At 44.2% G+C, this 27,980-nt stretch overlaps 2 protein-coding genes across 2 annotated transcripts; one reads left to right on the forward strand and one right to left on the reverse strand.

Moving 5' to 3' along the window:
• Positions 1-2,983: 2,983 nt before the first annotated feature.
• Positions 2,984-4,574, reverse strand: tpbg (trophoblast glycoprotein; the record flags this gene model as incomplete). Its single annotated transcript, XM_079227033.1, has 1 exon — positions 2,984-4,574. One exon carries the CDS (start codon positions 4,572-4,574, stop codon positions 3,447-3,449), a length of 1,128 nt encoding a protein of 375 aa, XP_079083159.1. The 3' UTR covers positions 2,984-3,446.
• Positions 4,575-8,103: 3,529 nt separating this feature from the next.
• Positions 8,104-25,497, forward strand: ibtk (inhibitor of Bruton agammaglobulinemia tyrosine kinase; the record flags this gene model as incomplete). Its single annotated transcript, XM_079227846.1, has 28 exons — positions 8,104-8,427; positions 8,561-8,657; positions 9,169-9,293; positions 10,635-10,745; positions 11,093-11,263; positions 11,542-11,659; positions 11,992-12,172; positions 12,981-13,104; positions 13,620-13,797; positions 14,125-14,278; positions 14,784-15,165; positions 15,343-15,593; positions 15,692-15,778; positions 15,874-15,956; positions 16,222-16,259; positions 16,367-16,463; positions 16,575-16,676; positions 17,608-17,725; positions 17,968-18,028; positions 18,540-18,667; positions 19,188-19,300; positions 19,390-19,535; positions 19,731-19,840; positions 20,175-20,273; positions 20,532-20,687; positions 21,101-21,304; positions 23,814-23,946; positions 24,389-25,497. The coding sequence occupies 28 exons, from the start codon at positions 8,104-8,106 to the stop codon at positions 24,512-24,514; spliced, it is 4,017 nt and encodes a 1,338-aa protein (XP_079083972.1). The 3' UTR covers positions 24,515-25,497.
• Positions 25,498-27,980: the final 2,483 nt, after the last annotated feature.

A 27,980-nucleotide genomic window follows, 5' to 3' on the forward strand; every position in this document is an offset into this window, starting at 1 on the left:
AGGCCTCCCACAACACGCTCTCGTACGGCATCACGAGTCCACAAGAGAGAAGCAGAGGCATCTCGTGTGGAGGGAGGTTGCAGAGGTGGCGGTTGAGGGGGTGGATGACAAGGAAGGCCCCGCGTGGTACGGAGGGTCGGGAGCACATCGATAGAGGGGGCTTTGCTACTTTGGTTAAAAGACCTTTACGTATGGTCCAACGTATGACTGCCGTTTACATGGCCCGATTCTTTTTTTCGTTTTTTTTCCCCTTCTAAAAGAGGGAATTGTCAGCGTCTGGGGCAACGTGCCAGGTGTTTGTGGAGCAGTGGACCAGTGCGGTGCGGTGAATGTAATTATGGCACTCTGGCAATCTGATAACCTGCCAGTCTGCCTCTCAACACTAGGGAAGTGAACTGGCATATTAAATGTGTCTCAACAAACACAGCTGTGAGCAGGGAACAGTGACTGTGTGTGTGTGTGTGTGTGTGTGTGTGTGTGTGGGCAGTGGCTGGGACAGGGCTCGGCTCAGTTTTAAGGCAAGTATGCTCTTTGACTGCAGGTGTCTTTAAAATGTTCGGCAAATTTCAACTAAAAGAGTTTCAAAGCAGCCCGTTGAGTGGAGACTTTTGTCCTGAAGACGTCTCTTCTCCTAATTGTCGAGGAACAAAGGTCTCCCATGTGCAGTTAAAACCATGGATCACATGAAAGATTGTCAAAACATAATTGGCTGCAGGCTTGCTCTGCAGAATGGACAGTGATTTGTATCTGGCTGGAGTGAAAATTGGGCTCCAGAAATGTGCGTTACAAGGCGGGGGAACACAATTTTGTAAACCCAGAGCAAAAATAATAAAGCGCCTTTATACCCATTCGATTATTAGGGCATCCAACTGACCATCAGTATAACATCAATCGATGATGACACCATTAAAAGAGTCTCAGCATGTCATATCCGTCTACCTCAATGTGGATGATGCTCATTCCACATCTGCTTTAGGGAATGCTGTTTCGGGCTGTTTGGAGACCAGTGTTAACAAGCACAAAGGGGCCACTGAGCGAGCCGGAGGAAAAGGTGTGCCGAGGGCACTCTCCACTCTCAACCGTTTCATTCTTCTTCCCCTCCGACCATTCGCTCACTCTCGCTTTTTTTCTTTTCACTGTAATTACACCTGCTCTGCCAAGCGTGGCTTCGAGGCGTGGCTGAGCAAAAATCACTCCGTTAATATGAATCTGCAGAGTGTGTGAGGAGGAGCCCGACTCCCTGACAAGTCTCTGTGGAAACATTAGGTTGTAAGCAGCCTGCACCTGTGCGTCCCTCCTGGGACAAAGAGGTAAGTAAGAGAGCCTCACTTTGGGGAATTGAGAGTGTGTGTGTGTGTGTGTGTCTCCATCCATTTCCAAATTGAACCTGCAACAATTACAAATCCATAGCGAGAGAACAAGTGCTTGTCACTAACAGCCTTTGGGCTGAAATCAACCTGCAAGTCACAATCGTACAACACAAAAGGAATTAATCCTCTTTAAAAAAAAATGAAGCTTGCGGCATAATACACATTCCAGTCTACATATCGGCGTGGCTGTTTTTGGAACAAACGTCTCAGAGACAAAGAGATTTTTTAGGCGGGGAAGTGTGAAGCCGGCGGTGTGTCGACGACGTCTCTCAGCCCACAGAGACAGTGGAGCGTCTGCTGCGTTGTGAGTACCAGACCAGACAGATAGAGTGACAGAGCCCCCACCACCCCCTTATTTATTTTTTTCCGTCTCCTCACATTGAACAAGCGCCGCCGGAGATGATCCCCGTTATTTCAGCTGCTGATGACGAAAAAAGAAGGAATGAACAAAACTGTGAGGGAAATCTATGCAAAGAGCAACGCTGTCAACAACGTGCAACACGTTGCGCAGGCTGCCGGGAGGCCGGTTGTTTCGAGATGGTCGTGAGGTTTGCACGAGAGGGAGATCATTATCTACACAGGTGCTCTTCAACGGGACAAGGAATGACACTCCCCGAGTGCAGGCGCAACGAGACGTCCGCATTAATTCAGACTGCTCTACGGCGACATGCGCGCTACATCCTTCAAAAGGGAAAAGCACACATTAATTATTCATCCATACTGTACTCGGCGGTGTGAAAAATTGCAATTGACAGTTAGGTATGAACGTTATTGGGAAACACTTTGTCCAAGGATGCCAGTTCCCCATCCAAAAAAACAAACAGGGTTACACGAAAATAATAACGCCCTGTGTGTGTGTGTGTGTGTGTGTGTGTGTGTGTGTGTGTCCACAAAAACCTTGGGCTCAGTTTGCCTTCATTTGCATGTGTACAAGAAATGTCATGTACCATTTTTCCTGTTTCTTGTCCTTTTTTTGCAGCTGGACTACATTGAAACGCTTTCATTCCATGCTGGAGTCTACGGAGAGGGGCTGTTGGAAGTGAAACCTGCCCACGGGGCTGCAGCTCACAGACGTTATTTTAGGGGAATTGGCTGTGGAGCCAAAGGTTTTTTTCTATTATATCAGATTCACAGCAGGCAGCAAATTGGATGGGAGATTAAAAAAGAAAAAAAGTTTGCCGCTCTCATCACCTCATAGACCTACAGACAGCTCATTTAAATTCAGACAGCATAGCATGTCCTCTATTCAACTTCTCACTCTGACTTTCCTTCCTGCTGCAGCAGCTTAAACTCTTGCTGTAGAGATGCTACAGTATAAACGACGTTCTGCACATTGTTGAACTGGAGTAAGATTTATATAAGATTTAGTGTTTTGTCATACACTTTCACGCCACGCTGTCTCAGGCGGGAGCGTCAGAGCCTCGGATCACACTCCTCGCTCTCAGGATTAAAAGGCCCTCAGTCGAGACAGATATACAGCAATCCAGAGGCATTTTATTCAGCCAGATATCTCCACATAAAAAATGTTTTAAATAAAAAAAAAAAAGCAATAACATTCACCTACTAAATCCAAGAACTAGGCAATGTGCACTATAGTCATTCAAAATGGGCATACTGTATATCACAAATTCACATATTAAAAAGAACAAATTCATAAACAAGCAGCGGAGCATTTCTCTGCATCAGAGGCATAGTAAGAAGGATGCAATGGGTTCTTTCATTGAAAAGTCCATGAGACCGTTTATCCTTTAGGAAGAGTAAAAAACAGGAGACATCACTCTTTGCAACTCTCCGGAAAAAATAAAACAACCGCCGGCATGATTCGTTGTCCATGCAACGTTACACGGAGGAAACTCAGCTGAAATCACAGCTACCTGGTATTGTATTGGACATGCGGCAGTGGTTGAATGGAGGCTCTGAGAGGGGGGTTAACTAGGAGCCATGACGGATGCTAAATCTGGAGAGCATCACGAGTGGAGGGGGGGGGAGGAAGACTTTCATGCAAATGTTAACAGTACAAGTCATTTCATATATGTATATCTCACTGCGGGGTCCCAGACAGTGTCCCGTCCTCGCTCACACATCCGAATTGATGCTCAGGTTGGCCAAACGCGGGTCAGAGTTGATCTCATACCTGTAATGGTACCCCTCCATGTGGTCCCTACAAGCGTCCCGGATGTTGTACATCCACCGCTTGATGCCCTTTCTGTTCAGGTAGAGCACCAGCAGGAATATGACGCCGATCATCGCCAGTACCAGTCCCAGGAACACATACGAGGTCTCCAGCACGCCCTCCATGTCACCCAAGCACTTCAGCTGCGACCGCTCCACCCGGAGGAGCGGCAGGCGCCTCAGGGCCTTGGGTTCGGCGCAGGTCAGGTTCTGCGCGTCGGCAACCTGAGTGCCGTTCTTCAGCCACAGCAGCGTGTCCTCGAAGAGGCAGTCGCAGCGCCAGGGGTTCCCCGCCAGCCGGACGACGAGGGCGGGCTTGAGGCTGAGCTCAGCCAGGGTGGCGAAGGGCAGGTCCCGCAGGCTGTTGTCCCTCAGGTCCAGGTCGCGCAGCGGCGGCGCCCTCAGCGTCCCGTTCTGCACCGAGAGGATGGAGCTGTTCTGCAGGCTCAGGTTGGCCAGGTTGGGGAGGCCAACGAACAAGTCGTCCGGGAGAATCACAAGGTCGTTGTTGGACAGGTCCAGGCCTGTCAGCTGGAGGAGGTTCCCACTATATAGGACGCTGAGGACCACGTCCATGAAGGAGTGGTTGTGGAAAGACCTGCTGAGGTTCAGGAGCTGCACTTTATTAATCTCTGGGAAGGCTCTGTCACTGAAAGTCTGGATCCTGTTGTTGCTCAGGTCCAGCCGCGCGAGGTTCGGCAGGTTGTCAAACACCATAGCGTCCACGGACTCCATCTCATTCCCACTGAGATAGAGGTCTGTCAGCATCTGCAGGCGGGTCGGGAAGGAGTCCACGCCGACGCGGGAGATGTTGTTTCCGGTGACGAACAGTGACTTGGTGTTGGCCGGCAAGGAATGCGGAATCGCGTCCAACTCCTGGTTTTGGCATTTCACAGTTTGTGAGAAGCACAAGCATTTGTCCGGACAGCCGTGGCAGGACAGCACGGCCGCGAGGAGGAAGAGAAAGTGCATCGTTGAGGACACGCGCGCTCTCCCTCGCATGTCCCCGCACGACGTGCTCAACAGGCGCATCTTGGGGCCGTACAGAAATGTGTGTGTGTGCGCGCAGACCGTGCGTAAAGATTACTTTGTTCTCCCGCAAGGGAAAGTTTTTTTTCGCCGTGTTTCCCGCCTTTGTCCCTGTGAAAACTGCCCCCAGTTCCAACCCAGACTCCATGTAACTACCCCCAAACCATCCTGGTGTCGGAGAACTCTACGTTTCCGTAAAGAGGACGGCGGACGAAGCTCGAAAACTTCGAGCCTTTTTTTTCCTCTTCGCTCGTCTTCCCAAATCTCAGGCTTTTGCCATATTGGTTTTTGTTTTTTTCCCCCAGTCCCCGAAGAAAAAGAAGCGAGCCCGATGCAGAATGTCGAATCGGCAAAAAATACCTTACTCAGGCTGCTGGTTCCAAGCAGAAAAACCCTCCGTATCTCCCGAAGGTGCCATGTATCACCTCATACGTACTTCCAGCTCGCTGCTTCCCTAAACGCAGGGAGTCTGGAGGAGAAGACCAAACACAGCAGCACAGTGCAGACCATTGGAAGGAGGGAGCGTACCATTTCCCAGCAAAAAGGGGGGTGTGGAGAGAAACTCTTTCAAGTTTCGTTCAGATTTTGATTTTAATTTCCCTCTGACATGTTTTCCCTTCTTTTTTTATCTCATAAATTGACAGATTAATATGTGTGAAAATCGCAACTATAGTCTCCACGAAATGACTTGTACTACTACTACTAATAATACTAATAATTCTATTATTACGAGCATTCTGGTGCTGCTTCAGAAATTAAGCCAAGGGGTAAGGACCTCTATAGGGTCCCTGTGGGAGCTCCAGTGAGGTCCCAAGCAATAAGATGCCTGCAGTCTATATAACATAACTGTATATATATCTTAGAATAAGACGTCTTCCCCAGGCAAAAATAAACATATAAATCATTAGATCCCCTGATGATAATGTCACATCACTAAGCCCATCATGTACTAGTACTCATTAAGATCAGCCCCAATCCCTTTTAGGATCCTTTCTATGGGTCCCTACAGCATAAACCCAATGAAGGCAGTGGGGGAAAAAACATAATACATAAGGCAGAACCTAATAGACAACAAGCTCATAATAAGAGCAAAGGAAAGATGATTTGTTATCATTTGAAAGAAAAGTTTTTCTCGAAATCCATTATACAAAAGTGCTTTTTCAACTAAACGATTATGGAAAAAAAGTGCAACATTTTATAACATAATTTCTTTAAATGGTCTATATTTCCACATCCTCTTTTGATACATGAATTGGGTGGCAGCCTCGTCGTTGTTAGACTGCTGGACTGTGCAGGATTGCACTAGAAGCGAAGCTGTGGATGTGGTAATGCATGGCGGGTGAGGGACGGCGTGCTCATGAATATTTGGAAGACCCGGCGTAGATCCCAGTGTAACCCTAGCTTGGCCCTCCTTTGACCCCGTCCTATGCTTAGCCCCGGTCACTGGGACAATCATCTGAGTTATTCCATGAAACCTGAAATGAGGCTGAAAGTGATACTCCACCTGAAGTCAATCTGTTGAGTATGAAACCCTTGTAACTGACATGATGTTCTTGCAAAGGATCTACAAGCTTTTCATACATCCATTTTTCATGGCCACGCAACTGTAGGTATAACATGCTCAAAATATAAAATTATCTTTATTCTCTATGGAAGACTTCATCCTCATGTCACATTAACCATTATTTGTCATAATTGGGCAGAGAGTGTTCTTAAACCAACCCTTCATCTGCTACTTTTACTCCTATTTGCATATAAATGGTATCATGATAATTTGGCTGCCCATTAGAGAGTAAATGGCTTTAACCCTTTGTGAATTAATTGTAATCTTAAATGGTGTGTTGTCTCTTTGTTTCATTTACGATGAATCCACAACTATGATGTGTTCGTCTAATATAAACAAAAATAACTTCTAAGTTATATTTTCATGTTGTTTTCTAATATTTTTCTTAACTTTGTAAATATGTTTATAATGTCAACCCTCAAATAGAAAAAGATGGAATAAAATTGCCTGTGACATCATACAGACAGCAACAGCACAGTCTGAGCGCAACTAACAAACCCCCAAAAATCAACCAATAGAATACTGGGATGTACACGCCCTGGCCAATCAGAAGTCTCGACAGTAGCGACGGTTTGTTTCTTCTTTAACCAAACCTGCAGGGTTTCAGATGTCCTGTTCTGTCAAAATTAGCACTAGCGATAAAATAGCCCAGCGTCTCCTGTTTGTAGTAATGACTCAGTGGATGTACGTCGTTGAAGCAACTTTCTCCATGTCTTCTTGTTCCTTTATCTAGCGGAAGGTAAGACATGATATAGCGCTAATTTACATTCCAGCTCTCTAACACTTGCTTTCGGTGATGTGTCAGTCGAGCTAGCTGGCCGCTAGCTAGCTAACAACACAGCTGACAAACCCAACGTTGAACTGTATCGTTATCGTTGAGTTTGCTCAGGCGTCTTGTTGACTGTCACATTTGAAAATGCGTAGCACATTATGACGTGACTTGACGTGTAGCGTTATCCAGCTTGGGCACTACGAGCTAGATAATACTTGGGCGAAGTAGCTAGCTAGCTAGCTAGCTGGCAGTTCTGCACAGCCTGCTAGCTAGCTGGGTTGTCAGATGTGTGCAAAGGTTGCGGTTTATCTTGTTCTACGTAAGAAATTGGCTCGCCATGGCTTCAACGCCCCAGTTATATTACGCATAAACCAAATATCTATCTTCACGTAAACATTACCACATGCAACGTTTAAATTCTCCCTAATCGCATTTTCACAGCGTTGTCAAATAGCTCTGTAGCAAACATGTCAACTCTGTAGCAAACATGTCAACGCACTTTTGTATCTCGTCTCACTTCTGCATGCCACACAGCTGTACTTGCATTTTGAACACAAGTACACCACTGACTCCTCTCAAATTCCCCCCTCAGGTGCACTCTACAATTATGGAGTTGTGAAAAGGAAAGTGAGAATTTGGGGGGGAAAGGAAGCCTTTCCCCTCAAGTTTGATGGTTGGACTGCTGGACGAGGAGGTCGGAGGGTCGTTGAAATATTTGCCTTTTGTAATTTATTAAAAGAGTATTTAGAGGGAAAAAATATTTTTGCTAACATTTAAATGTACAATTTTGTATACAACACTCAAGGGGTTTTGTATTTATTGAATTATTGATGCCATCATATGCTGCAAGCACCTTAGTTTGTGTTACATTCTTTGGTTGAGATGGTGGACTAAAACAAGTCGCAGAAAGGCTCTGGGGTCGCTAGGGTGCAGTGGAACTTCAACACAAGCACAAGTCTAGCACCCCAAACCATCTCCATCTTTTGTTGACATGCATGTTTTTCTTTTCTTGATGCACTTTTTTCTTCTTGTAGGGCAGCTCTGTTATAGTACACGATAGTAGCGACCGTGTTTTGGATTTATAAAATTTGCATAGTTTTGTTTTTTAGTTTTTATTTGGGGTTGGTGGGCTGTCAGAGGGACTTTGAGATACAAAAGGGAGGAGGGTTCACTGTGAAGATTTGGAGGAGGTCAGGATGAGTCCGGCCTTGCCAAACTGCACCCCCAAATGCCGCTCGCAGCAGCATGCAGACGAGGTGATGGCGGCACTGACGGGCGGCTCTGAGGGTCAGTTGCGGGCGTTCTTGACCTCACACTGCCACAATGCAACCACCTTGAGGGATGCCTTTGGTCGCACAGCCCTGCACCTGGCATCCTCGCTGGGAAAGAAAACTCTACTGGAGTGGCTGCTGGAGAGCAAGAATGCTGACCTGATGGGGAAGGATAAGGAGTCCGGCTGGACCGCTTTGCATCGCAGCGCTTTCTACGGACATATCCACTGTCTCATATCGTTGGTCAAGGTATGGCTTTGACAAATAAAAAAGAAAGATGCCGTGTTCAAAGCGTTCCCATTTACCAAAATGCAACAATATGGAAAGTAAAAAAGTTGTTGTATTAACATTGAATGTCTTGTGGTTCTCGACATTGTTTCAGCATGGAGGACTTCTCGCCACACAGGACAAGGAGGGTCTCTCTGTCCTGGACCTTACAATGAAGGATAGACCAATGCATGTTGTGTTCAAAAACACCGGTAAGAGAAACTGATGACTTAAGCGCTAAAGTTGAGTTGGGCTATATTGTTGGCATCGTCGTGCATTAATATGACACGAGTGGTAAAACAATGGATCCAGTTTTGTTTTTGTCAAGAGTCACCAGGCTTATTAGCATCACGGTGACTCATTCTGTTTAATGATGTATTTCACACTGGTACGTGCCTGGGATTTAACTCTCCCTGTGCTACATCACATGTCTTTCTTGCCAGTGTAGTATCTACTGTGGATGAACAGGACATCCCTCTGTTTGATCTGTTATGTATCTTAGTTTATTTTTATCTTGTATTTTATTTCACCCTTTTAAATTCTATTTAAATGTGTCTTCATTTTTTTATGTCTTTTATATAAAGCCCTTTGACTTTCCTTGTTGAAAGGAGCCATACAAATATGCCTTGTCCTTTTTAATTGTAGAAAAGACCAGTGGTAAAATCAAGCTTCATGTGGAGGCTTTGGCTGTGCGTGTAATTATGTTTTTCTCCCTCATTACAGACCCAACTGAAGTATACACATGGGGAAACAATACTAATTTCAGTCTCGGGCATGGTAATCAGGAGAGCCGACAGCATCCTGAGATTGTGGATGTGTTTGCCAGGACTGGGGTTTACATCAAGCAGGTAGGCTAACAACACGCTGTTGTTGTGCCGGCTCTCTATGGAGTAAAGAAAGTGTTTTCCTACTGTGTAGGACTCTAAAAAACCTAGTCACATGTATCACACCAGTAATAGCCTCTTGCTTCAACTCTGTGCCAATATGTGTTGCATACAAAAAATTTTAAAAAGCCAATGCACATGGGTGCTACAGATAAGGCTCACCACCCGGGTAAACCAGCAAAACATTCCTTCCCCAGAGTCTGATATTACACAACCTTCTCGTCAAAAAAAAAAAAAAAAAGGGGTTTCCCCTAAGGATGGCTCATACTTTCTTCAGGTAAAACCTTGCTTGAGAGTGTTACATTTTACGTTTCATAAATTAATGAAGTTAGTGGTTATCCAGCCATGGCATCAGGAACAAAAATAAATACTATCATTAATGCCGTTTGACTCAGTCAAATAGAGGGCAGAGTTGGTGTGGCGGCCGTGGACTGATTGGTCTTTATTTGTGACTTTGTTAAGCCGGTCTGTGCATGGTTAAACCACGCTACCAGACTGTGCCAGCCCAACTACAATTTCATGCATTTGTCATGTGGATCCTCTTAGTGTGATTACTATAGCTGCTGGCACCAGTGCAACTACCCCCAGTGGTGTGTGTAGCGTACACTCCAGATGCTAGTTATAGTAGATAAGTGTTAGATGTGTTGTCATTGTAATCCATTCTTAAGACTTTGTGTTTGAATGGTGATTGTGGGCTTCATGTCCCTTTTCATTTTGGTGTTAACAGAAGCAACCCCATGTTTTAAGGGATTTTTTTTCTTTCTGACATAGAGCCATGGAGAGTAATTTCCTAAAGCCTAGTGGGGGACGGATAGATCTGATTTCATGACCACACAATGACCCAGTGCCACTGCATTTAGTCTTTGTCTTCCTAGCCCAACCCGACAGGTGCCAGAGGTTAAATATTAATTCCACAATGACATGTTTTTAATTAAATGAACTACGCTGGTGTGTATGCATGTGTGCGAATGTCCACATCAATGTGATACTTTGGGAAACATCCCTGCACCCTATTGAAAGCTTGAGGGTAGCAATGTATTAGTAATGATGTTTGCTTTTCCACTAGTGCCCCGGCCTTTATTGGCATAGTGTTTTACTATCACTACAAGAGGGCTTGGCTGAGGGACATGGAAAGAGATGCATCGCAGCCTCTGCTATGAGGTCCAAATTATAATGACAGGATCCTTTATCAGCACAAACTTCAAACTCTGCTTTTCTTTTATTGTCAAGAATTGAATATGTTGCATTTTAAAATGCTGATTAAAAAGAGACCGAAACATGTTTGATCTCCTCTTCTCCCTGCAGGTGGTCCTGTGCAAGTTCCACTCTGTGTTCCTGTCCCAGAAAGGCCAGGTCTTCACCTGTGGGCATGGACTTGGAGGACGACTTGGCCATGGAGATGAACAGACTTATCTGGTGAAGCTTATTATAGGGCATTATTTTAATGTGCAAACCGTCACCCTATATTTAGAAAATTCTTTCTAGAATTATAACTTACAACTAACCTCAACAAACATCTCGTAAGAGAAAAATTGTTAAGTTTAGGCTGTGTTTGCTAACGCCTCATGGCTTCATAAGCCTGTTTGTAAATATGAATCAATCAGTTTCAGCTCGTCATGTTGTCCAGCTCCTCCTTTACCACATTCACATACTGTAAATACAGACTGTTTCAGAACAGATAGGTTTTTTATTGTCTCAATGGTTAGACTGGTGCTGAGACTAACTTTTAATCCTTAGCTTCTCCTTCTGACTCCTCTCCACAGGTCCCTCGAATGGTGGAGGGCCTGATGTCCCACCACTGCTCCCAGGTGGCGGCAGCTAAAGACCACACAGTGGTGCTGACGGAGGAAGGCTACGTTTACACTTTTGGCCTCAACACCTTCCACCAGCTTGGTCTGGCTCCTCCTCCTGCCTCCGCCCACGTCCCAAAACAGGTAGGAGCAGGGAGGATGATGGAAAGGGGCCGATGACTTTTTGCAGTGCATGTAACGAAGGTTGCATGCACTGCCAAATGAGACTTTGGTTGTTTTGGTGAACGAAATGCATGACACTGACACTGTTTGTTCAATCTGCTCTTTGTTTTATGTTTGCAAGATTGATTTAGTATTTTCTACAACCAGCATGTTGATAATTATTGTTGATGTTGAGTTTAGACACTCTTAATTTCTGTATGCTATCGTTTCAATGTCACAATGATGTGCTGTGTGTGCAGGTGTTTCACAAGACGCTGAGAGGCAAGACGGTGATTGGAGTTGCAGCAGGAAGGTTCCACACAGTGCTGTGGACCAGGGAGGCTGTCTACACAATGGGACTCAACGGAGGCCAGCTGGGTAAGTCTCATTGAAATGTCAGCTAAAGCCGGTGTTATGAGAGAAAATGCCACTGCTTCTCGGATACTAAACGGGACTGAACGGTTGCTGTGGTAAATCTGAGCAGATAAAATCGAGACCCACAGCCTGTGTTACACAAAGTGTAAACATGCCACAGTTAACAAAGGAAAGATGAATGATGAGGAAAGTCCCTCCATCATGTCAGAGGTGGATGACACGAAAGGCTATTATGATAGTTTTTGTATTTTATAAGTGAAAGCACATATTAAGCACACTAACTCATACGCCATATATGGACATGTTGACATACTCTACTATGTGTTGTTATCCAGGTTACTTGCTGGATCCTAACGGAGAGAAGTGCGTGACAGCCCCCCGGCAGGTGTCGGCTCTGTACCACAAGGATGTCACCATAGCGATGGCAGCAGCTAGTGATGGAGCAACGGTGGTCGTGACGGACAAGGGCGACGTCTACCTGTTGGCTGACTACCAGTGCAAGAAAATGGCTTCAAGGTGAAGTGAACGGGGCAGCAGAAGTTACACCACCCCTGCAAAAATAATAAACCTTCAACCGGCCATTAAAAGACATGTTACAGTCACTCAGTTACATCACACAACATCAGCATGACCTCAATTTAGTTTATATATATATATATATATATATATATATATATATATATATATATATAGCAGCATTTTCCAAATTTAATCAGAGCAATAAATTGAACAAACTGATCCATAATCTGAAGATTGCCTCATCCACCACCCACTAAATTGCAAAACACAACGTACTTCATCGATTCTGAGCAGCCTCTCTCTAATAACGTAGTGGGCAAATTTCTCGTTTAAGTCCAGAGTTTATTCCAAACTTAGGACTGCATTTTGTCTGGCAAATATAAAGATGTAATCTCTGTAAAGATTCAAAGGTCGTATTCTCCAGTGCTCATAGGTCTGATTGATATGTGCAGAATTTTCAAGCTGCAAGAGACGTGGTCTGCTCTCCATCACCGCCGGTATTCTAATCAGACCTAATTTAAATGGCAGAAGATAGTAAATCATCCTCTAAACTGGAAACTGTTACGGTATCTCGTTATGCCTTTTCCAATTTGCGTAGTCTAGTGCTGCAAATATCTTTTAGTTGGAAAGTGGGGCTGTGTGCGTGCCTGTCCGTTAAAGAGCAATAACACAACATTGGATCCACTTAAACGTCTTCCACCAAGAAATGTAGATCTTCATCCACATATGGACAAATGGATTAATAAAGTATATTATATTTCAAATCTGAATATGTTCTCTTTTTTTCTATTTATAATTTGTTCAGGCAGCTGAACATCAAGAAGGTTCTGGTCAGCGGGGGGAGTCTGGACCACCGTGTGATTCCACAGATCCTGAATGAGGGAGGAGGAGAAAAGCTGGCCATCTTGGCATTGGATGAAGCTGGGAGAGTACGTGCATTTAGGAAGTATCACACAAAATGCTTTTCTCTCTGTAATTGAGGCACATGGGGTAAATGGACTGTACTTGTAGTCTTCTGACCACTCAAAGCACTTTAACACTAAATGTCGTCATTCACACTGATGGCAGGGGCTACCGTGCAAGATGCCACATGCCCATCAGGACTATTTAATAATTTATTCCCATTCATACACTGCCGGAACAACCTGTGAGAGCAATTTGGGGTTAAGTGTCTTGCCCAAGGACACATCGACACAGACGAGTGGAGCCAGGGATCGAAACCGCAAATCCTCTGATTTGATGCATCACTTAATAAATTGGCATAAATCTATCATGAGACGATGCAGTTCTACTTAAATCTTCTAACATTTAGGAACTAAAGCAGAATGTATAACATTGTTATTTGTTGTCTATTTGGGGTCCTATAGATATAAATGGTGACTAAGACTTGTCTGTGTAACTTTCCTTAAATGTTCTCCTTCCTCCATTTCCGTCCTTCTGTCAGGTGTTTTGCTGGCGGTCCTCTTGCAGCTCTGTGAGACGGTGCCGGTGGGCGTACGGGCGTCAGGTTTTCATGTCGGATATCGCTCTCAGCAAGAATGGCATGATGTTTGTGACTCAGGAGGGGGAGGGCTTCAATGGTGTGTGGGCTGGAGAGTATAGGAAGTACGGGGAGAAGAAAGGTGAGGAATTTAGGAACATGGTGTATTGAATCATGAAGTTGGCCTGTGTTTTGCATTTGTCTCAAACTATTTAAATAGTTTTCATTGGACTTGCATTGACATTAATATTCATCAAGCTAATGTACCAACTGCTTTAATGAATAAAATGAGCGACCTAAACATACTCTTAAGTTTATTGGGGATAAAACCGCAGCAATAGTAAGTGTCCAAAAGAAAGGACAAACGACAATAAGTAAAAGGGATTGAGCGAAAAACATTGTTAAAGAAGGTTTTTAGAAATTGAGTTTTTATAAAGAAATCTAATTGACAAGCTTCTTGTAATCTCAGAGGACAGTGTGGAGGTGTGTGGCCATTCAGATGCTGGGACACTGTATGAGCGGATCCGCCTGGAGAAACTCCCGTATGTCCACAGAGCTGTCGGCATCACCATGGACTCTAAAGGCCGAAATTTTGGAGCGCTTCAGTCCGACCCCAAAACAAGGTAGGGTATCTCCCTTGAAGCTAGGATAATGCTTCTTTTGATACGGTGCTTAGGTTCATAAGTCTTTATAGTTTGTGCTAAATAGGGAATTGGTAAAGAGCATTTAGAGGCATACACTTCTATTTTATGATTTATCAGCACTAAACAGGTGATGGGAAGCAACAAAGGACCAACTTTAAAAGCCGTATCTCCCCAGGGACTCAATAATGACTTGCCACAGAATGTTATGTTGGCACATTTAGCCAGTTGGGTATTGCATACAATAGTGAACTATTAATCTTTTCTAGCTGGGTCTAATTGTCTTTATTTTTAGATCTCTTCCCTGCTGATTTAAGTGCTCTGCTTTATTGGAGGCTGTGTTGCAGCATGAAAGCTTCTTGTCCTTCAGTTATCACTGTCGTCAGAGATTCTCTTTGTTTGTGTCCTCGATGTATGTGTTCTAAATGTTAATTTTTGATCATTCGAGTGACATGCTGCAATGACGTCCACCCTGTCTTTGCTCCAGCTTGTACGAGATCCCCAGCATTTCTCCGTCCTCCTTCTCCCAACACTTTCGGAGCCTTCTGGATGAGGCAGACGAAATGGACGGCATCCACGACGTGACACTCCAGGCCGGTGTTCGCACCTTCCCCGCTCACAAGTACATCCTGTCCATGAGGTCCGAGTTCTTCCGTAAGCAGTTCATGTCTGAGCATGAACTGGACGAGGAACCTGACGGGGAAGTGAGGAAGAGCGAGGATGCTGTGGGCTGCGATTTAATAATTTTGGAGAAGATCACGCCGGACATGCTGGAATACGCCCTGCACTTCATCTACACAGACTCCTGCGAGCTGCTGGTGCACGGGGCCCGGCCGAGAGTCTCAGGGGCCTTGCCGGCACAAAACCAGGTGAGGAAAAGAAAAACAGTCTCCAAAGTGTCATTCACTTAAACTCTCAGCAACATAGATCGGATACACAGGATTTTATTATATACTATTGCTTGAGTGTGCACAGAATATGTGCGTAAGTCTTGAAGAACTGAGCCGCTGACTCAGCTGCTCCACTGTCTCTGTTGCCATGGCCAGGACTTCGAGCGGGAGAGGCTTATCAGCAGTCTGCAGGACTTGAGCCTGAGAGGCCATTCAGCGCGCGAGGTGTACCGCTCCCTTCCCCCCGCAACCAAAGGAGATGGGGACAAGGCCAAAAGCAAGTGCGCCAAGCCTGGCAAGAAGGTGAAAGGAGGTAAAGGTGACAAGGGCAACGACGGAGGGGCCAACCCAGTGAAAACCTTGCAGGGTGTTGCAAAAAAGCTGGGCCTGGGAAGCCTGTCTGCACGGTGAGAGACGGGATGGTGTGCTCTAAACACCGACGCAAAAACAGATGTGGTGTCACGTCTCCTCATTCATGCTTTCGCATTCATGCTTTCCTTGACAGGCTGGATGGAGTCAAATATGAAAGTGGGAAGATCAATGTAATAAACAAGAAAACCGGCCACAAGCCCAAGTTCTACCAGAAGAAATGGTGCGTTAATGAGTGTAGTAGCTATAGATGAGATGGTACATAATTAATTTGATGCCAAAGTGCAGATTTTCTCATGTCTCTTTCTGTCTGTACAGCTCCTATCTTTGTGATGTTACTCTGAAATCTGAAGATGGGAAAGAGTTTCCATGTCACAAGAGTGTCCTCTGTGCAAGACTAGGTAAGGTCATCCCGTCGTCAACGAACCCAACACACGTTCTTTTTATACTGATGGCGAATGCGCGCTTGTTATTTTGCACGTGACTGTCAAACATTAGTGCGCGTCCTTGTGAGTCCAAAACCTCCGTAAATATCACTGGTAAAGATATAATTGGATTCTTCAAATAACAGGCTCCTGTGTGTTGAAGAAACTTTAATTTTTGATGTCTGTTGGATGTTTTGGATTTACAGAAAGTGAGTCGCAAATGTTTTTACTTTTGTTTCAGAATACTTCAATAGTATGCTTGGAAACTCCTGGATTGAGGTATGCGATGTTTTTATTTCATACTGCTTTATTCGCGATCCCAATGCTTGCTACTTAAGCTTTTGGACGTGATCATATTGACAATAATGTTGTCTTGTGACCCTCAGGCCACCTCCTGCTCTGCACTGGAGATGCCTACCAGCTCTGAGATCCTGCAGGTCATTCTAGAGTATATTTACACAGATGAGTCCCACACCATCAAAGGTAACTTCTCAAGTTTAGTTGATTCCACAAATTACAACCTTTTAAGACTAGTTGCCGAATTTGCAAAAAATAGTATTAAGAGGACTCATTGTTCTCCCTCTTGCTCAACAGAGGCTTTGAATGTGGAGTTTGTCTGCACCGTATTGGTTGTGGCCGACCAGCTGCTCATCACACGACTGAAGGAGATGTGCGAGGTCGTCATCACCGAGAACTGTATGCTGTGTTTGTCTTTTAATCTATCCTAGATCGCGTCATTTACTTTGCCCTCTAGCGCTGTCCTTTTATCTTGACATAATACTGCATTCATCTCATGAAAATTACAATTTGATGCAGTATCTCCCACTGGATTCTGGGAGAGACTAGAGTGGGTGGACTTTGGATCTCCTAGGGATACATTTTGTGCATAATAAAGTTTAATGGACAATTTTATGCACTTTGAGATTAAAATTAAGAGGCTGGAGGGACGAAGAACTATATTACGTATATTGCTCTTGTTACATTCAGGCTACTTAGGTACTGTACTACTACAAAATGTAGGTAGTTGTAGTGGACTATTTCCATTTTTTTTTTACTTTATATTTCTTGTCCACTACGTCTCAGAGGGAAATATTGTACTCTAAACGTCACTTAATTTATTTGTCATTATTTGTTACCATTTAGGCTACTTCTGCACAATGAGTACACATTTACATTCGGTACTTTAAGTGTATTTTGATTCTAATACTTTTTTTCTTAAGACACATTTTAAAGCCAGGACTTTTATGTGTAACAGAGTAGTTTTACACTGTTCTCTAGTAACATCTTTTAAGAGAACACTAAACACATTTGTTGTAGAGATATGAATGGTAATGACGCAGCAAAAAAAGTCCCACGGCATAGTAAATGAGATGGGGGCGGGGGTGAATAGTTTCAGGGTTAATAACAGACCGCTGTTCCTTATGGTACTCGGTTTCTTGAGAGATTTGATCACATTAGGCCCAGAACGCAGCTTTTTGTTATATTTGTGGTCTCGACCACAAACTGTGATGTCACTGCAGCACTATTTCACAAATGGGGACATGGGGAAAACTATTTTCAGGCACAATTGCTTCTTTGAAACAATTTCCTGTGACTGGTTAATGACGCTGCTTGCTTTGCTCCTTAGTGACTCTGAAGAACGGTGCAGAGCTGCTGGAGTTTGCCACCATGTACAACGCGGAGCAGCTGAAACTCTCCTGTCTCCACTTCATAGTGGTCAACATGGCCGCCCTGCTGGAGTCCAAGTGAGAATCACAAGAAAGAGCCTGAATGGGACTTGAAAATATCTTTTATAAATCGGTTCAGAGCATTTCAGCATTTAATTTTTTTTTTTATCTCAAATATTTATTTAGTAAAGTTGTGTATATTTTTATATACTGTATACAGCAGGAGAAATACTTTCCCCAGCAGGAGAGAGCTAAACATAACTTTCTCCTTTGTCTGTGTCTGTCTGTCTGCCCCTTTTTGTTTTTTTTGTTGCCCTCAGAGCGCTGGATATTCTTAGTGATGAAGTGCTCGTGGAGCTTTCTGCAGCCTACAGGAGGATGGTGAGTCACCTCTCATCCACCCCGAGAAACATCCCAATCTGCATCATCCTTTCCGTTACTTTAATGTTTGCTCTTTTTTGTCGTTTGACTTGGATTTGTTTTCAAGATAAAATAGCGATTAAATGCTTATTCTGTGAAACGACTTCTTGGAAGTCACAGATCTGAATCCTACATGGCTCAGTCTTTCAGTTTCCAGAGTAAAGGCTTTCTAGATAATTTTGCTCAGAATAGATCACAAGAAGTAGTTGCTTCATTAAAACGTCGTCACAAGACATGTTTTGTCTTGATAAGAGGTGATTTTGGGGTGAACTGTTATTTTGTTTCTTGTGCAACTCGCAGCTGAATGCAGCAATATCTGGTACCTGTGTCACTGCCAATGCAATATCTGCTTTGTTTTAAAATTTAGTCAAATGTGTCATGATCGCACCAAGTCAGTCTTGGTTCTCATATCTTAATGTAACTTTGTGCAGGATCAGGTTCTGATTGTTTTTGTTGTTTGTTTTCATTTCAGATCCCAGCCATGCAGAGGAGGGTCATTACTCCGTATCCTGGCGCCCCAGACCTCAGTGTGTATGTCGATGAGGATTTGGACTCTGCGTTCAGCCCCAAAACAGAAGCAGAACTGGATCACTCTTGCAGGTACACAAACAAATGTTCAGCATCTCCATGTACACTCATTATGTTTGGTTCCTGCTGTGAGACATTCTGTGTTTTTGTAACCGCTGTAAAAACATTTATCTTATGTGGCTATAGACCAGAAAAAAATTATTCAGCTGTGAACGTAGACCTAAAGTTGAAGAACCAGTGTGTAGGATTTAGTGATCTCTAGTGGTGACGTTGTAGATTGCAAACAACTGAAGTTGGTCAACCTGGTTTGTCTTTTGTGAGCTACTGTAGAAACATGGCGGTGGACTCCTTCGAAGCTAACAAATACACAAATATTCTTTATTTCAGGTGATTATACACCAATGAAAATATAATGATGAATATAATATTCCATTTCTGCCAATAAATCACCCTAAATCCCACACACTGGACCCTGAAGGGAAGCGGGAGCTTACCAGGCTGTCTGCAAGTCCTTCCAATCTCCTTCAAGCATCTGAAATGTGGACTCCCAAATGAATATCCGCTAATGATTGTACCACATTATCCCCCCCAGAGAAATCCTGTTAAAGAAGGCCAAGATGAAGGCAAAAAAGAAACCAAGGCGACGCTCTGACAGCTCAGGAGGCTACACTCTCTCTGCTATCATTCAAAGTCCCCCTGCACCAGGTATACATAAACATCCTCTCCTTTAAGAACCTGTCGGGTTCAGTATGCAGTATGTACTCATTTCACTAACGCACTCCCTGTCTTCTCAGTGGTCTCCCCGTGCCTGGTAAAGTCAGGCAGGGCTAACTCAACAGAGTCCCTGCAGGATCTGCTCACATCCGACTCAGAGGGCAGCTACGTGGGGGTGGGCAGTCCCCGAGACATACAGTCCCCCGTCTTCCATGACGGAGTCGAGGTTAACATCTGACCACCACAGCAATCGCATAAATAACAGATGATGTGTTTTTTTGGGGGGGATATGTTTTAGCTCGTCCAAGTACTTACTCTGCTAGTAATTTTGCTGCCTTCTATGGGTCCATTATAGAAGTACAACACAAAGTCATACACAAACTTATCCATTTGCTTTTGTTTTGATCATTTCTTACAACAGGAAGAAAAGGCTTTCAGTCAGAGGCTAAAGACCCCACCCAGCACCCCGACCTCCCTGAAGGAGTCTCCTCACAACTCTGCTCCACAAACCATCCCTAAGGCCCCTTCCTGGTAGGATGGACTTAATGATCCTACATTTGAAAACTTCTGTTTTATTCTTACAATTGTGTTGGTTTTTCCCTCTCCTCCTCAAACTATAAAATGTGGATAAAACACTATAAAGGAGGAAATCAATGTTTTTTTTTCCATTATAAAAAAAAGAGCCAGTTGAGATTTCCTACAAGGTACCCCTGACTCAAACAGGGACCTTGTGTTCACTTCATTCTGAGGAAGAGTATGTTTGGAGAAAGGAGGACATTCTTTCATCCCTCATCAATAACTAAATGTTGACATCTGAGCCGCATGTTCTAGGTATTATGTGTGACTGTGTTAATACAACCTGCAGTCCTGCTCGTCCAACCCCAGCCCTGGATCTGAGGACCATCATGGACATGGAGGCCAACTCACTGCAGACCCTTGGAGCAGCTCCTAAAAGCCCGGGAAGGTGCGCAATGTTTTTTTGTCTAACTAGGGAGATTTATTTCAAACTAAATCATTAAGAGTGTCTAGTTGATCGGAGGCAATGATAGCAAACAATTCATGACTAATTGCTGTGAAAGTACAGCTGAATTTTTGCTTTATTCATAAAATGGGATGCAATTCATCCCATTGCCCAGTCTGAAGGACAGCACTACTGCTGCATGAGTGAACCTTATTCACTTCAGCTAACCACACATATTTATATTTCTCCTCCTGCCTGCAGTGTCACTGCCAGCATCAAGCACTCCCCTGTTCCCATGAAAATGTCCCAGAAGCAGAGGAAGATGTTGGCCATGGCCAACAAGGAGGCCAGTGTGGAGTCCACTGCATCCAAACCAACCCCCACGGTCACCCCGCTGAAAAGCAGTGGGAAGGCCTGGTGAGTTAGCCCAAATGTGAAGAAAACTAGTGTCCACTACACACAACTGTCCAGAAATAGCTTCCTGTTGAGTTCATAGCCCGTCGCTGATGGGACAGTTGGTTTTAAGGCTAGAGAGTAATTGTATACGACCTCCACCAGGCTTCCTCAGCCCATACATCATGTTTATATCAGCACCAAAGCTTTGCATGTACAAGGTAGGGTTGTGAGTGGAAGAATCTGCACAGCCACTCAGAGCATTATAAATGATGGCACCCTCTGCTGGCCACAAAATAATGGCATCCGCTTCACATTAAGAGGACCACAGCTTTGTAGAGATGCAGCGCTACCATCTTTTGCCTACTTTCATCATGAATCCATGTGTCATACATGCTCTTTCTTTCTTTCTCTGTGTTATTTGTTTGATCCTGCAGGGCAACAGCAGTCCAGTCCCCGCCCTCCTCGTGCTCATTTCGAGCGCTGCTGCTGGAGGAGGAGAGCCGCTTGGTCAGAGCAGGACAAACTGGAGCCCAGAGGGGCCAACAAGGTGCCCAGGTGTCCCCTGTCACCGCCACCTCCGCAACCAGGAGGGTCACATTCAAATGCACCGAGAGCAGCGAGGCGGAGCAACCCACTAGGTGAGACACACACACACACACACTCTCACTCAAACACTCTGTGCACCGCTGTTTTCCACTTGGTGGCACTCTTGAGGTTTTTCATAAAACTGCATCTCTCACACACGCATTATAAGATACACGATGCCACATTAAGAGTCCTTTCCCAGTACTCTAATACTAACTTACTGCAAGAACATCCCTAATCTAAGCCTTAATTAAAAATATATTTTATTCTATCCATCTATAATTACTTATTATCTCTCAGCAGATGGATGAAACTTTAATTTTTTTATTTTTATTTTAAGGAAACTGAAAGATCTTGAAACAGATCTGACACAGACCATGTCTGGCTTTGACATTAATAAAAAAAAAAGGGGAAGTAACGATGAGTGTTGACCGGACAACTTGACTGACAGGAACCGCTCTAGTTGAGAGGCGTGACCGCTCTGGTCTGAGCGAGGTGAACAGCTCTTAATGATCTAGTACAGCTGGGTTGACCTGTCCGCAGACAACGAGTCACCCTGACCGTTGCAACATCCCCTCGACAGCAACACACACACACACACGCACATCTGTAAATATGCATGTCTGGTTAAATTGTGTGTGTGTGTGACAGAAAAATAAATGAAACTGTGGACGCGTTGGGCAGTCTTTTCAGGTCCTATGAGGGAACTTTGTCATGCTTGCTTTTTTTTGTAAGTGCGTCATGCTTCCTCTTCTGTATCTTTGCGGCATGAAGCGCGGGTAATCTTTAGAGCAGACTTCTAGATATTAAACAGCTGTGAGTCACTAGTGAAGCCGGTGATGTTAATCAGTGTTGATAAGGGCAGCCCTCATGTCACAACGGATCATACAGAACAGGGAACCGGTTTCAGGTTCTTCTTGGTTTTTGGATGAGCGGAGAGAGAGACAGACAAGTTCAAGGCTCAGGAAGCAGCAGCAACCTCGTATATTCTCATGTCTTCCTTCTTTTTCCAAATCCAAAGTCAGAATTAATAGAGATGCCTTTTTGATCTTGTCAGACTATCTCTCTCTTTTTTTCTCTCCTCATGTCTTATGAATATTTCCAGAGGTCTCTCTTGGCCAGATTAACAGACTTTCCATATAGCTTTAACGTGCATCATAGTGAATGATTTGGAATTCTTTTGCCTACATTTATAGCAAACTATTAATGCAGCATGTCTCCAAGACTCACAGAGCAGCTATGAAGTAAGAAATCACTTTAAGCGCAGGAAGCTCATGTCATCAATGGGACATGTTGTATTTTACATGTCATGTTGAATAGATGTCCTGGATCCCTGCATAAAAGGAAAAGGCACAACTCTCAACTATCGGAGTCAAAAAAATATGAATATTCAGAGAGGAAATAATAATAATACCTGACTGTTTGGCAGTGTTGTCCTTGTCCATTCCAATAAAGCAGATTCCACTGAACTGAATGTCTTTTCAAGGTCACTTAAAAGTCCTGGACAAATATTTCAACATTTAAAGAGAATGAAAAAAGGAAATTAAAGATTTAATAAAAAAATAAAAAAATCTATATACATGCTTGGAGACAATCCAATTCAGTAAACAAGAAAATAACTACAAACACAGTTTTAGAAGGCAGCAAAAAAATGTGCCATTGTCTGGTGATTTGTTCCACATGTCAGTCACTGAAAGGAGCTTCTCTAATCTTTGTTTGAATTTGGCAAACACAAACCAAATGCTTTGCAGAGGATCTGAGAAGAATATATTTTGGAGTGAATCATTTAGTGCAAGCATTAAGATTGGGGACCAAGACCTCATTTTCTGGTCATGAAGGCTTGTATCTGTTTTCCCACATCAGCTTACATTGGGTCTTTTTTGTTTTTTAGTGGCTACAATCAATCCTTTCATGCTGCCAAAGCCTGAGACATGATGTTTTCAGGTTGTCTTTCCATCCGTCCCATTTTCAAAGACAAAAAAAGAAAAACCCACAGTGTGCTAAACGGCCAGAAACACAGCTTGACACAAATCTCCCCCCAAAAAATCTAAAATTGACGTTATTTCCTCGTAATTGTTTGAGATTGGCTCAGCTGGGTTATGTATCTTTGATGCGTTTTCATTAATGTGTCTCAGTCCTGTCGAGTGCTGCCACAAAACATCATTTTGATTCCTAACGGCACAATGACATCTGATTTAATGTGATAAAGAACTAACATGATCAGTATATACGGTACGTACTGTATTAAGGTTTCCTTCTGCAGCTGAGAGGTGCTGGAAAAGCTTGAAGTTGACTTTTGAAAACCGGTGCAAGGACCAGGTGAACGTTAATGTTGCTCTGTGTCGGCTGGATGTGTAAATGGGCAGCTGTCGTCACAGCGGAGGTTTGTGGTAACCAGGCGGCCGTTCTCTCACAGGAGCTTGTCAGTAGTCGTTGACTCACACTTTGTCCGTGCACTTAGACTCCTGTCGCTTTCCCTATTGCAGCGGTAGGCACTAATTCTCTCGTGTGTGTGTGTGTGTGTGTGTGTGTGTGTGTGTGTGTGTGTCTCTCTCCCCTCAGGCCCTGGGTGCTGGGAGCAGTGGGCAGCCCTCCCCTCTCCTCCCTGGTGACCTTTGCCTCCATCGTGGAGGAGGAGAAGGAGCAGGAAGCCGCGCTGATCCGCAGCCGGGAGAAGCCGCTGGCGCTCATCCAGGTAACGCATCTTGTCTGTGCGCGTTAGCACTTGCACACTCGCCCGCACATGCAGGACGCACTCTTGCCATGACTATTGCCGTGTGTGTGCGGCATCCAAGTGGAAAACCAAGCGGTGCTGTTTCAGGGTGGCATGGCCGCAGGCGGCATGCTTATCCTTTCGATCCCTATCTGGCAGGCGTGTATCTAATGGAGACCACGTCCCGCACAGAGCTGGTTTGAAGCGAGGTGCCTCCCATTTGGTCCAGATGCCGCCTGGCTTCTGTCAGCGCCTCCTCAAACGCCCCCCCCCCCCCATTGCTTTCTGGTTGCCATTACGTAAAACACTCATTATCATTAAGCACTCAGTGTCAGCATTTTCTCCTTTACCCTGACATTTAGTGTGGTTTTTATTGCCCACAATATCTCCATTTCATGTCTTTTTTTTTTTTTTGTCTTTTTAGATTGAAGAGTGGGCAATACAAGACCTTTTGTTACATTATAAAGCGCGCGACAACCCCGATGAGCTGATCGTGGTGGAGAGGTCTTCCAGAGGTCCTATGGCAGCCCCAACCTGGAACAAGCACTAATGCTGAACAGCACAGCCGCTACATGCCAACAGAAAGAGAACGTCCTCTGCAGTTTTTTTGGCAGTGTCCCTTCTGCACGAAACATCCCCACATCCATCAGTCCATCAGCGCCTCAGACTCCAGCCCAGTGCGGGATGGGTCTGATGAAAATGTATGCTCGTTCCTGTAGTGCTACTTTTTAGTTTTTATTTTGTTGCTGCTCAGCGTTTTGTTTGTGTGAGACGGAGAGAGAGAATGAATGTTTTTCATGACTGAACGTGGTCCCTGAAGAGAAGTACTGGTACCGGGGATTACTCATGCATGTTTGTTTCTTTTCTTTAGGCGGGAACGTGTCTTTACCTAGTAAACGACTTTCTCCAAATAAATATGTGAAGTTAAAGTTGCCAAAGAAATGGAGGCGTTGCAGCTGCAAAATGGGTCCAAACTGCGGCTCGTGTGCACGCGTGAAATTGGGGGAAGCTCTCCGTGTGATCGACATTTACCAACTGTGGCGAAGCGTCGTCTGTAGTTCAGAGTTGAAGTGAGCTGTTTACCAAGGCAGTATGTTTTATGTTTCTTTTGTTCATCTCATACTTCCATTGTTTTGGCTGATTGATTCAGCTTTGCAGTGACACGGTCCTTTTGCTAGACTAAAGGTGGATGTTTTTCATATCCAACATATATAATTTGATGCCTTTCTAGTGAGTGGCGATGGTCTGACAACTGGCTTTCCAGCCTTTTGGAGTTCGCACCCGTGTTTTTGAGAAGGTGCTGTGCCTTTTTATCAAATAAGGAAGTCTAAAATAGCATTCATCTCGTCATTATTTTCTCTCTCCCATTATTTAGTTGTCTAACTCTCCAGCTTTTCTCCCGCAGCCAACGTAAGCTTGGTAGGGTCCTCTGATCCGGACCATGTAATCTCCTCTTCAGATGCCATTCGTGGGTGAGAGACTTCAGGGTGTGATGAGAAAATGGCATGTAATAAATACCCACCTGTGCAATGATCCTGTCTCTTGTCTCTCTTTTTTTTCAGTTTAGATCGCAGCAAACAGAATGAAAAGGAGAGAGGGATTACATTTTCTCAATTATGTCCTTGTCTTTTAATATAGCAGCAACTTGATCCTTTTACTGAAAAATGTGACTCTCACTGCATCTAATGAAGACTTAATGTGCCCGTCTCCTGACACTTTAGCTGCCCTGCATGAGCGAAGGACCATTATCAAGTCTCAGCCCGTGATTAACTGCGATGACCCTGATCTGAACAGCGAGCGTGGCGATTTAGGGATTTTATTGGCCGTAATTACAGGTAGAGCATCACATCGGAAGTCAGGGAGGGACTGCTCGTTGGGAGGAATATTAAGTACACATTAGGATCTATTATTTGGCGCGGGGACGACACGTGAATCAAAGCCTCGGAGGAAAAGGTCTGCTGCTTTACATCACCCCACAATGAGCCGGGCTGATACGAGAAGCCTGGAAAAGCCGAGGTGGGATCTCTCAAAAGGTCTCCTAATCCGCTGTGCGCTGAATAGAAATGTAATGTTTTTGCAGGTGGTGAAGTGCCACATTAAATGTTTTAAAATTAGACTCTGAAGCAGCCCACTTAATGTATTTGAAATGCGTAGCCCACCTAATACATTAGGTGGGCAACTCCATGAGGCCTTTAGTATCCTGGTTTTATCATATTCAGAATGTTGTTTACATGGAACACAATGGGAGAAACTTGGTCATTAATATTACTGTTCCCAAGGTTCCTTTTGAAAATGTCTCACAACAGCAAGTAGAGCTGTGGAAACATCTTTCTCCAGGTTCCATGTGGTGAGATATAGATGTGGGGAACCAGCCCGTTGTCATTCCCAGATTATCAGACGCACTCTAATTTAGACCCAAACCACGATCTTCTCCTAACCCTAACCAAGACGTTTTGTAGCAGTGACCTACGTGTGACCAATGCGTCCTCAGCAAGCGTCCGTATGTGACGAACTGGAAACGAGAACGGTTTGGAGAACACATCCTGTTCCCATTATGTGCTTTATATACCTGGGAACATAGGAATGACCCCGCGATATCCATTTATCCTTTTTTACCAACGTTGATCCATCTCGAAATAACCATTTCGCCAACTGGATACTTCAGTTGGTAGTTAGCACTGCTGTGGATCACAACACTTTGCAGAAGGTCTGCAGAAAGCCCTACTTGAGGAGAGCTTCTCCCGTGTGCTGGTGGACGAGGAGATGCTCTTGCCAACCAGCCTTCCTGCCAGGCAGATGGGAAAGTAATTGGTCGTCCTCCAGACGGTGAGCATTACTTCAGGATTCATTTGCTTGTGGAGGAAAAAGGTACGTTTTAGACACATGAAATACCGCCTACATTCTTTAAAAACACACATTTATCCATGGCAATGACATCTGTGGGGGTCTTATGCTTATAAATGACTCTTAAGTAGTTTTCCAACTTTGTTTACCATCAGTTCAGTCACACAACGGGAACTCTATTAAGAGATGTTTTTTAAGCTATAGTGCAAAGTGTTTTGGTGTTTTTGTGTGAATGATTTGCACTCTCAAATGATTAATGAAACTTTTGTTTTGCTCCTTTCAGGAACTGTGTATAGATGATGTATGCACCCTCGTTAGTTTGAAGGAGTTATACAACAGTGAATGCAAGGTTTTCATATAGAGAAAATAACATCCAGTAGCTATCAAATAAAAAAATATCACCTATTATAATACGGGTAGATGAAATCAAGCATTCTGATTGGTTGATGATGAGACCATCAGCGGTGAATAATGTACTTGTGGTCCCTGTTCCTACTGTACAGTCAAACGTTGATACGGCTCACAATCAGGAGAGCAGAGCAGATAACGCTGTGAGAGCAGACTAGTTAGTGGGGAGCGAGTGCATAAAACCAGAAACTAAGCTGAGGAATGAAAAGGGTTTGATCACAACATCGTGATCATTTCCAGTGAGACATAATTACGTCGGTAATTTCCTGACGCGAGGAAAGTTCTCTAAACATCATGGAGGAGAAAAATGACGGAGAAAAGACAGACAGAAGGAAGCGAGAGCTCTTCTTTACATCGGTGGCTGAGTGTCATCCTCCACCCTGCTTCCAACCGGCCTGGCCAACTACTGACCAGGCAGTCCGTTTTATAGTCCCGTATGTGCATCAACCGCCATACACATACGGGACTATTTTCTCTGTCGCTGAAATGCGATACACAACGTTTGGTGGCTACAACTATTTTGTGCTGAAAGGGAGCTTACTTTGCTTAATTACAATATACGTTTTGCCTGCATAGGAGGCGGACATACGGAAATATAGAACAACATTAAATATAAATGATTATATATTTATGAATAATCGTTTTAAATATGACATTTTCCTATCTATAAAAATACATGCAAGTGAGGGTGCAGAGGTGGAACAGGAGGTCATTCAAGAGCCTGATTGCAGGTCCTCCGTAATACCTAAAGGGTTACACAAGAG

Source organism: Taurulus bubalis (assembly GCF_910589615.1).
Source record: "Taurulus bubalis genome assembly, chromosome: 12".
Lineage (NCBI taxonomy): Eukaryota > Metazoa > Chordata > Actinopteri > Perciformes > Cottidae > Taurulus > Taurulus bubalis.